The sequence below is a fragment of the Ostrinia furnacalis genome, unplaced genomic scaffold (genome assembly GCF_004193835.3).
Source record: "Ostrinia furnacalis isolate ACB-3 unplaced genomic scaffold, ASM419383v2 OfSCF0954, whole genome shotgun sequence".
In the NCBI taxonomy this organism is placed as follows: Eukaryota; Metazoa; Arthropoda; class Insecta; order Lepidoptera; family Crambidae; genus Ostrinia; species Ostrinia furnacalis.
In genome coordinates, this window is record NW_021131193.1 from 887,483 (window position 1) to 898,220 (window position 10,738).

The 10,738-nt window shown below is 40.9% G+C and overlaps 2 protein-coding genes across 2 annotated transcripts in view; one reads left to right on the forward strand and one right to left on the reverse strand.

The window, feature by feature from the left end:
- The window catches only part of Cad96Cb (protocadherin Fat 4-like Cad96Ca), a 36,133-nt gene extending 33,913 nt beyond the window's left edge, over positions 1–2,220 (reverse strand). Inside the window, exon 1 of the mRNA XM_028301584.1 lies at positions 1,916–2,220. The gene's annotated coding sequence lies outside the window, so the exon portion shown is untranslated. The remainder of the gene's footprint in view (positions 1–1,915) is intronic.
- Positions 2,221–3,907: 1,687 nt separating this feature from the next.
- Positions 3,908–10,461, forward strand: LOC114350699 (zinc finger protein 773). Its single transcript, XM_028301598.1, has 11 exons — positions 3,908–4,704; positions 5,038–5,169; positions 5,382–5,644; positions 5,744–5,863; positions 5,996–6,096; positions 6,171–6,370; positions 7,146–7,262; positions 7,729–7,853; positions 8,357–8,437; positions 8,538–9,279; positions 9,471–10,461. Exons 1-10 carry the CDS (start codon positions 4,115–4,117, stop codon positions 8,615–8,617), a joined length of 1,809 nt encoding a protein of 602 aa, XP_028157399.1. The 5' UTR covers positions 3,908–4,114; the 3' UTR covers positions 8,618–9,279; positions 9,471–10,461.
- The last annotated feature ends 277 nt before the right edge of the window (positions 10,462–10,738 follow it).

The following is a 10,738-nucleotide window of genomic DNA, read 5'->3' on the forward strand; positions in this document are numbered from 1 at the left end:
ACAATAAAAGTTACAGCATAATGCCTAACCAAGAAAAGTATGCGTGTTATCTAAAACAGTATTTTTATTGTTATCAACGAGCGACCCTCGCCCGCGGCTTCCCACGACCTTGACTTCTGTTCCCAGCTGAGACAATGTATCACATTAGGAGTGTGAAGGGTTAAAGTAATCTTTCGTAAATCGAGCATAAACTCATAATTGCATTTAGATACAATGGGCAATTTGGGTTCATTTGAAAATTGTTTATCTATTAAAATAACGTTTTCATTGCCAAATCCTAATTATTTTAATGAGCTAGGTATAACATTATAGTTATTAGGTATGAAACCTATTTTATTTATCCTAATTTATCACAACAGTAAAGTATCGTACAGGCGTAAATTGAAGGTTTTGTGTGTGGTGGAACTTCAATATAAGAATAGATCTTATGACTATAGTTAAATAGTTTTGGTTTTAATATGGGTCCAAAATTTTCAACAAACAAATCACAGAATTATTACCTCCTTCGACGGAAACCATCTTGATATAGATAGAGGCAAGAAATTCGGTAACTTCATCATTTTATTTAATACATATAATTATTAAGTTAATCATTAACCAGACTCAAAATAAGATCATTACTGTTGAAAATGCTAGAGACATAATAATATTATCCGATATTAACTCTCTTGGGTTAGTCCACTTTTTCCTTACATCTTACGTAGATACACGATAAGTTAGAAATTAAGTGTCTCAGTAACTTGTAAAGTTACCTAGAAATCACTTCCACGTAAACTATCAATTTTATTATGATGTAGGTAGATATTAAGCATTTTTTTTAGTAAAATAAACAATGCTCATGGACTGGAACGAATTAAGTTGTAGGACCTGCGGACGCAAAAACCGGTTAAAAGTAAGTTAAGTAAGGGGTGGCGAGTGGAAGAAGGGAAGTGCACCTCACAGCGCGTCGACCGTGACAACAGAAAAGCCAATTTGGAAAAAAAAGCACTTACTTTTTACATTCTTAAGGGTACCTTGCAAATGAGTATAAAACTTAGAAATGAGTTTAGATATGTTTTTATTACAAGCTTTATATTGACTTCACTTGTTAGTAGGTATGTGTGGGACAAATCTTGCAACTGAATTTAAGACCAGTTCTCCTCAACCGATTGAGCTGAAATTTGGTACACTTATGTAAGTACGATGACAATGCAATATTATGGTACCATTGAGCTGGTCTGATGATGGAGTCGGGAGGTGGCCATAGGAACTCCTAAACAAAACGGCGGAAACTCATCGAGTTTGGGTTCGTTGGATTTGTCTTTTCGAGCACTTTAGTGTTAGATAATGTCCAGGGTCCTGAGATTAAGATATACTAAAAAGTGTAAAATAAAATTATAATAAAAATAAACCTTTTTAAAAACAAGCTTTTATTCTGAGTTTCGAAAGCTTGTAGCGCAAACAGAGAAAAAGAGGAATAAATTCCATGCGCGATACAAACTTTCGAAATTCAGAATAAAAGCTTGTTTTTAAAAAGGTTTATTTTTATTATAATTTTATTTGTGTATATTATTAATTAATTGTAGGTAGGTAGATACGAAACTTTTCTTTGATATTCACTTATATTATAACTACCTACCTGGAATTACGCAAATAAAGAAATTTGATTTGATTTGATACATTGTAGTAAGAGTAACCTTAAGTAATTGATTTATTACAAATATAATTTGAATGCATTTTTATAATGAAAACATTATAAATAAGTAGTTCATAATAAAATGTTTTAATTGCATAGTTAGCCACTGAAAACTCTGTCATCATAACTACAACTTCACTTGTTGTAGGTACCTGTGCGTGTATTAAATTGTAGTAAAATATGGATGCCCGCCTTTCGAAATAAGCAGCTAGATAGAAACTAAAGTTGTATCAAACTTACCTTCTCGAGGTATCTCGTAGCGCCAAAGCTCAAACTTTATTTTTCCACTTAAAATTAATAAAAACCACTGATAAATCACAATTTTGACAATACGTTTCACTTTTTTAATTGAAATAAAAATAAGTACAAAGCACAGTTTATCACACACAACGAGAACGCAATATTGTTGCGTTCCGCGTGGGTTCGGAATTCGAAATTTGAAAAGTGCGGGATTCGCGCGGTTGTGCCGGCCGGAGTGTCGGAACGAAGTGTCGGCAGGTCAGCGCAGCAAGAGGAGGGTGGGGCCTCCACGGACCGCTGCCCACCGCGGCGGCTACCCGGTGACTTCAACAGGGGTTGCGCAGGTTGATAAAAATAAGGAAATGACCCGACTTTTCCGCGTTAAAGGCACGGAAAGTAGGTACAGAAACTACATCACCTAGCAGCATTGTACATTTTGGCCATATTATACCTATCGCCTTAATTTTTATTCCTTAGTTTTGACTCATTGTTGCACGGTAAATAGGTTCAATAAAATTTATCGCGCTCGACTTGGCGGGGGCACTGCCGTGCCCCCAGATGTCATGTAGGTAATTAAAAAAAATATCTTTTTAATTTGTCTCAAAAAGAAGTGTTTTAAAGTGCCCCTTAATTAATCGCAATTCGCATCTCAAAGGCTAAAGTTCTTTTTTTATTTATTTGTTCATATTATCCTCAATAGATGGCGGTGCATACGCGCAAATTGTATACATCAATAATTTATTTATTTATTTATATCACAGTACAATAGCCTGACCAGGAACATAAAAACCCTGGCATAGAGGCGCGTCAATTGCATTTGATAGTGCAACACTGAGTACAGTCGTATCGTACCTGTGTTAAATTAATAGGCTAACTTTATGTATCAGGATTTAGGATTACGGGCTAATTTGATATTTTCATAAATTAACGAAAAAATATTATTATAGGTAACCTGGTTTAAATAAATTAAATGAAACCATCAATCGAGCTAGTAGGATTTATTTTATTATTCATCAATAATCAAATTCAGAACTTGAATATTCAACTGCAATGTCTGCTCATGAACGCTTCAAACTCGGTACTTCTTTCCCAATTCCATAAAATTCAACACTTAGAAAGTGACAAAAAAAATTAAAATAGGTAGTTGAAACAAACCACAGCTAATTTTCATAGTGGACTGTACTATACGATAAACATGTCAGTCAATTTGACAACCTTTGTCGGAAACATTATTCAATGAAAATATTGTCCGAACCCTTAGTATTTGTCTGCGACAAATACTTTAACACATTGTGAACCACTTTTCTTTCACGACTATAAAAATATTTTAGCAATTTAATTCACAAAATCAATTGCGCACATTTAAAATAAAGTTTGTTTACACTTTGACAGCAATAGACTGACATGCAAAGTGACATGTCAATGAAGTTTTCAGTTATAGATGACCCACGCTGAACTGTCCCGCCAAACTCAATGACAGGGGGGCGCTACCATCGTTCAACTATATGGTTTCCAACATGGCAAAAATCGGAACTAGCGATCCGGTATTGACGGTGGCGCCCCACTGTCAATGTCATGCATAGGACAGTTCAGTATTTTGGAACTATACTGTTGCCATTAAAAGAAATTAGTACCATTAATTTTCCGCAACATGGCGAGGGTTTTTATGTTCCTGGTCAGGCTATAATGAGGACTAATGTCTATTTTTTTAAAAATCTTATCAAAGTCAAACATGGTCAAAGTCAAAGTCAAAATTTCTTTATTTGTATAGACAGTGCTTACAAATCGTCAAATATTTTGCTCATGGAGCCTCTACATGTCTCATAATCTATCTGATTTTTTATAGAAAACGTTCAATCACATTTTATAAAAATTCCGTTCTGAGAAAATTTGTAACTTAAAAAATAATCATAAAAAAAACTGTCACATCTGCATCAGTGCTGCAGTGGCGAAAAAACGCAAGTACATTGCCATCAACCAAATAAGAAGAAGAAGTAAACTGTCACATTCCTTGTTTGTCGAGTCAATTGCTTGTCACACGGCTTTTTGTTTTACTTTTTGTGATCAAAAATCTGTATTACTGATTTATTTTACTCGGATTTGGTCACATTATACGACAAACTGCTTACCAATATGCTGTAAAAATTGTGAAAATTTATCAAACACTGTTGCGGTTCGGTCACGCTAGCGTAATTCAGAATGGCTGAAAGTGCTGGGCAATCGGAGAATACAGGCCAACATAACGACTTGCTGACCACCAAGGAGGACCTTGTAATTTCCATTAAGAAGGAGGTAGAAGTGCTGGTGAAACCGGAACCTCACGAGTGCTTGGTGTGTGCAGTCCGAAGCAAAGACTCGTATGATGTGTTCTGCACTAAAACGAGTGCGTCAGGCGCGTCGCTGCACAGTTTCCTGTCGAAATTTACGAACAACGATCTCGGCAGCGCGCAGCAAACCCCCAAGTATGTGTGCAAAAGCTGCTTCGACCTCATCAACGTGCTGGAACAGGCAGAAATCGAGTATAACAAACTCAAAGAGACATTCGAATCTATCATCAGTAAAAACCCCCTATTTCAAATGAGTTCAGTGCAGCCAATCCGGCTAGAATCTGTTAAAAATGAATTGGGTGGTCAGAACATCAATGCTTCATTTGATGATTACGACAACTTAGACTCTGAAGATGAGCCCCTGTCTTTGACCAAGAAAAAGAGGCGCAAACCTGCAAAAAAGAGAAAAAAACCAACTCCAGTTAAACGGAAGACGAAAGTCAAACAACCCCAGGATGAGAGGTATTTCAAACTTTCAATTTATTAATAAATTATTAATTATTTTCTTGTTCGATAATCCGCTGCTGATGTCACTATAATTACTTACTATGAAAACTGTGTAATGAAGTAAAGTTTATGAGGTTATACCCACCACTTCTCATCACCACCACCACCAGTTCTCAATACCAAGTCGTTGCCATAATAAAAGAAGAAGAAGAAGGTTATAGGGTTATAGGTAATCTTTAAATCTACTGAATAGATTTTGAAAATCTTTACATTTCATGAGTGTGAGTTTTATATCATTGCATTGTTTTTGTTGAGTGAGTTAAAAAAAGTATTTGATTTGTTTGTCAGCTGGGAATGCGGCGAGTGCGGCGCGCGCGGCGCGGCGGGCGGCGCGGACGCGGAGGCGGCGCACAAGATCGCGGCGCACGTCATGGACGACGCCGCCGCGCTCACCGTCAAGAAGGAGGACTCTAGCGACGGGTAATGTATCCTTCACCCGTCTCAGCTACGTCCGAACACCTATTTTCTTTGATACACCCCCAAAAACTTTCTTTTGATATTAATCTGGAAGCCTGAACGAACTAACGTTTGGTACCAATTCAGTTAAGAAATCATACCGAGCGAAGTGAATATGTACAAAAAATTATAGTGGCGGGAACGAGAACTGTACGGTACTTATTTTTTTATCGCAGATCTCAAAACCAGTATAATGGCTTTGAACCAAAGATAGAAATGGATATGGACATTGACGATTTCGGCGATGGCATCGGTGAGGACGACGACAGTTCTAATTTTGTTCCCGACGAGGAGGATGGAAAATCCACCAAGAAGAATAAGTTAGTGCTGGGCAGACTGAAGAGCAAAGCGGCGCCTGTACAGAAGAAGCCGAGGAAACCGAGAGAGAGTAAAGTGCTGCACAAATGCGACGAGTGCGATGCCAAGTATGCGTCGCTCGGTGAGTTCCTATTTCTAAAACTTCAAAGGAAGATTTGCTTCACATTGGCTGTGTCATATTGTTAAAGCTGATTATGTAATCGCGTGTGGTTGTTGGCAGCGCGGCTGGAGCAGCACAAGCTGAAGCACGACGGCTCCAAGCCGCCCTACATCTGCGAGGTGTGCGGCGCGCACTACAAGCACAAGCGCGCCTGCGACATACACATCCAGCTGCACAAAGGTAACGCCGTGCACTGTGACAAACACGAATCCACCTACCCAACGATTCATTTTTCCAAGTAAAACATAATTTTATCAACGCGACACACTGCCCGCTCGCCCTAAAGCGACACTCGTATACTTATCCCCTCAGGCATCAGCGACTGGAAGTGCGAAGAGTGCAATAAACTGTTTCCGTCGAAGGGCGCGCTTCAGAGGCACAACAACATCCACACCGGCAAGCTCAACTATCAGGTGACTGAAATTCGACGACCGACCTTCGCGGTCTCGGCCTCCGACCGTTACGAATCGAACGTTTCTGTTTGCAGTGCGACCTCTGCGGGAAGTCGTTCATCCACACGAGCTCGTTCAAGATGCACAAGCTGTCGCACTCGGGCGTGAAGCCGCACGCGTGCGACGTGTGCGGGCTGGCGCTCATGACGCGCTCGCACCTCAAGCGCCACAAGCGCGTGCACAGCGGCGAGAAGCGCCACGAGTGCACCATCTGCGGCAAGCGCTTCTCCGAGCGGTAACTACGAGGCTTTCACCTGTAGGCCTAAGATGCGCGCCGCGATAAGCGGTCATCACGCCATTTTATTGATTTTACCAATACATTTTGACGTCGATAAAAGTTATCACGGCGCGCATCTTAGGCCTACAGAGCGGATACGAGACGCGTCGGGCGGACTCACCTCGTCCTCCGCCGCCTTCTCCCTGAAGGCGTCATAATAATAATTATGACAACAATACACTGATACTCCTCGTCTTCGCTCCGCTTTGGTGGTAACCGAGCCCGAGGCCCGGTTCAGACACAGCGATATTTGCGCGGCTGCTGGGCAGTTCTCATACATTTGCACCGGTACCGCCTCGGCGCCTCGCCAATGAGAAATGCCCAGAAACCGCGCGGGGCCGAACGAGTCTAACGTGGGACTTCTTGGCGGGAATCTGAAGCGTCATGTTAGCGGTTTTGTTTTATTTCCTCTAATTCGTGTTTGGGCGACTATTAATGTGTAATAATGGGGGATTATTAACCATAGAGTGTTCGTGAACGTGCATGAGTGTGGGCAAGTGAAGCAAAACAGTGGATCGTGATTCTTCTGGTTCTCTCCAGTTGTCCATAGGAGGTCTCAGTAAAGCGCCACAACTTTACTCTATCATCCTTCATTATATCATTACTTGATCTCATTTTGTAACTTGTATCACATAAATACTTGAAAATGGCACAAATCAAGTCGACCTCAACGTGTATTGCCAACATCATCAAAAAAGAAGAAGAAGAGTCTAACGTTCGTCGTTGCGTGCAGGTACAACCTGGCGGCGCACAGCAAGTCGCACGAGGCGGGCGCGGGCGCCGCGCTGCCGCAGCTGCCGCGCCGCCACCTGTTCCGCTGCCCCTTCTGCCCCGACCGCTTCGAGCGCAGGTCAGCACCCTCTTCATCTCATTATACGTATATCTGCACCGCTCAGACCTCGTATACCTCGAAATCAAAAAATCCTTGTAGCTTTTCACCTATTCGCATTTCGCATATTAAAATTTCTGAATAGATTTTTATTCTTGTAGTATAATTTTTGATCGCTAATTACAACTGTCTAAAAAATTCATAGTAGATTTACTTTCCTGCCTGTCTTCACTGTAGTCGATAATATTGATAATACATGCTACATTAAAATTTGCTACTGTTCAAAATATATGCTAGTAACAAAATATACTACCGATATTACACGCTTCAACAAAAAACGCTATCACGGTGAAATGCGAATAGGTGAAAAGCTACAAGGCTTTTTTGATTTCGAGGTATACGACTGACAAACGGTAGTGTCGTCTATTCACAAGTTCGCTACGCATTCTCGCACCGTTAATTTTGTTCTCGTGTCGGCGTGTTGCAGGTACATGCTGGAGCGGCACATGTCGGTGGTGCACGGGCGCGCGCTGGAGCGGCCGCCGCCCACGCCGCGCAACACCATGAGCAAGCTGCTCAAGGCGCAGGCGCAGGGCCCGCGCCGCCCGCCCGGTCAGTACTCGCCGCCCGGTACCCTCCGCCCGGTACCCTCGCCGCCTGGCCGGTACCCTCGCCGCCTGGCCAGTACCCTCGCCGCCTGGCCGGTCCCCTCGCCGCCTGGCCGGTACCCTCGCCGCCTGGCCAGTACCCTCGCCGCCTGGCCGGTCCCCTCGCCGCCTGGCCGGTACCCTCGCCGCCTGGCCGGTACCCTCGCCGCCTGGCCGGTACCCTCGCCGCCTGGCCAGTACCCTCGCCGCCTGGCCAGTAACCTCGCCGCCTGGCCGGTACCCTCGCCGCCTGGCCAGTACCTTGGCCATCCATCAGAAATTATTTTAACCCTAGGATCTTTAACGCCGGTTGAGATGCAACCTCCTGTAACTTTTTGACCTTAATGACGAGTCGTATGTTAAAAAAGTGACAAATTCATAGTGAGCACATCCTTTGAGCTTAAATCACTATTCACCTGTAGAAAAACATTGTCCCTGATTCTAATTAAAAATGTTAACTTTTTCCAGATACGGACTCGAAGGACGACAGAAGTCCAGATTCACGTTCGACGCCTATCTCCGTACCGCAAAAACTTATCGCACAACTATGTAAGTTTCGATCGCAAATTATTTCGAGTATAAAACAAAGTACTTCGGTTCGCATGGCAAGAAGTGCGTACGTTAACGCCTCCCACGCGTATGCCCGCAGCGTCGCAGTCCAGCGCGGCGGCCACGTCGTGGTCCAGCGCCTACGCCGAGTTCAACCTGCGCGCCGAGTTCCCGCACTGAGCCCGCCTCGCCGCGCCGGCCGGACCACCGCTTGCTGTGACGACAGGATTGCGTGATCAGTGCGTTAAAAAGTCTAATAGGTCGATCTCAAATAATCTTCTAATTATGATATCATAGGTGAAGTGAAGCGAAGCGAGTTTGGTGAAAATTACACAAGAAAACCATCTCAGTTCTTAGCGTGACTTCACTTGGCATAAAAGATTTCAGTTTTAGGCTGAGTTGCTCCACCAAATAATAACCGAAACTATAACGATAATTACTGGTGTTTTTTGTATGGAGTTTGGCAGCTTTTTGACGTTTGTTGAAGTCAAAGTAAAATGGTGCAATCCAGCCTTAGCATTTTTTTTCATACTGGTTTAATTAAAACGTAGAGCAAAGAATTCGAAATCACGAAGAGAAAAAAGAAAATTCACTGCGGTAGCAAAATATTGCGGGCAAACTATATGGCCGTCTGACATTGTCTACGTTCCTTGTTAAGTAAATAAAGTAATGTTTACGTGCAAAAAACACTTAATGAGTATATTTTTATTAATTTTCTATCAAGTATTTTGCTCATTAATCGATTCTACCTATCAGCATAAACTTTTTGACGTACTTCAAGCGCTTTGGGTACAGTCAAATAGTTTGTGACACCTGAAGTGGCCAAAAAGTTGACAACACAACCTTATTCCAATGAGGGTTTTCGCGAATGAAAAATCCGCCAGATGGCAATACGTAGACGCGAGGTCCAAATGCTGCATGATTGGTTATTTTTGACATGGCATTGACAGATATGTCAAAATCCACCAATCACGCAGCAGTCAGACCCCACATCCACGTCCCGCCATCTAGCGGATCTTTCATTCGCGAAAACCCTCATTGCAACAATTACACGTGGGGTGTCACGAACTATTTGACGATGACTGCACCTACCGCAGCTTGAGCCGAAGTGTTCGCACCGTCATTGGTAGTCGTCACGTTATTTTGATTTGTACTTTTGATGGTATTCCTCTTCGGATGTTTAAAGATTTATGTTTAATATTAGATCTGTCTAGGAAAACTACTGAAACTATATAGCTTTATTTTTATTGCTGGAAATGGTAGGATAATATAATTTTTAAATATCGTATATCATCATAATAAACAATGAGAATAAAGAACAGACCGATAAATATTATTTTTGTGACGATAAAATGTATTATGTGCAGGAGTGTTAATGTCAGTTACTAACCTTTATTAGTTTTCGATTTTTTAATCACTTCAAAATATTATCTAGGATACTGATGCTTTTTGACCAAAACGCTGACAGATCCCGTGCTGACATGTGAAAGCCCGAGTATCATTCCCGCGATATCTTTTTGAAGATATGTATATTTTAATTTAAAACCACTGACATCCAGATCTAGGTCGGGCTCTCAATGTCCAAAATGTATTTTTTGTCAAGTTTTTACTAAAGATGTAAAGTAGCATGTCATTCATTGCTCCCTTCACCCGCGTGCTCTCATTCTGGGAGTCTCATGCATGCATGAATATTATCTAACTCAGCATAAACGATCCTAATTTTTGGACTAGTTAGAAGGATATGCATAGTAGGTCCCAGCTATAAAGTACATTAAACTATAAAATAAAATATTATTATTTTCTTGCTAAACCAGCTCCAAGCAATAACTATATTAATCTAATTAGAAAGAATTAATTATTTTATATTTTATTTAGAGTAAATTTTACGATAGTAAAGGTAATAAATATGTAATAATGTATATTACATACGTATTAATGTAAATATTAGAAGAATAACCTTTGTCTTGCATTTTCACTGTATCATAAATTATATTAGAAGAAAATAATAGAATACAATCTAACTATGCATTAATAATAATGTAACGGTAACAGAAAGTTGTATTTTTATACTGGAATAAATGTTAATTTCCTTTATTAGTTATCAACTTAAGCCGACTGAAAGTGTAATTACATGTATGTAATTAATGTTTAACGTTACAGATAATAGTATTTGTATAATACTTATATTACTGAATAAAGTTATTACAATAATTAAATATTATTTTTTAATGCCGACCGCTGGTGTCTGTGCTTAGGAAGGATCAACAGCATAGATTGAGGTGTACCTAATGCCTCTATAAT

Coding starts and splice junctions, on each gene's coding strand:
- LOC114350699 (XM_028301598.1), top strand. CDS start 4,115: ATGGCTGAAAGTGCTGGGCAATCGGAGAATACAGGCCAACATAACGAC. Junction 4,705..5,037: donor AAACAACCCCAGGATGAGAG/GTATTTCAAACT, acceptor TTTGTTTGTCAG/CTGGGAATGCGGCGAGTGCG. Junction 5,645..5,743: donor TGCCAAGTATGCGTCGCTCG/GTGAGTTCCTAT, acceptor GGTTGTTGGCAG/CGCGGCTGGAGCAGCACAAG.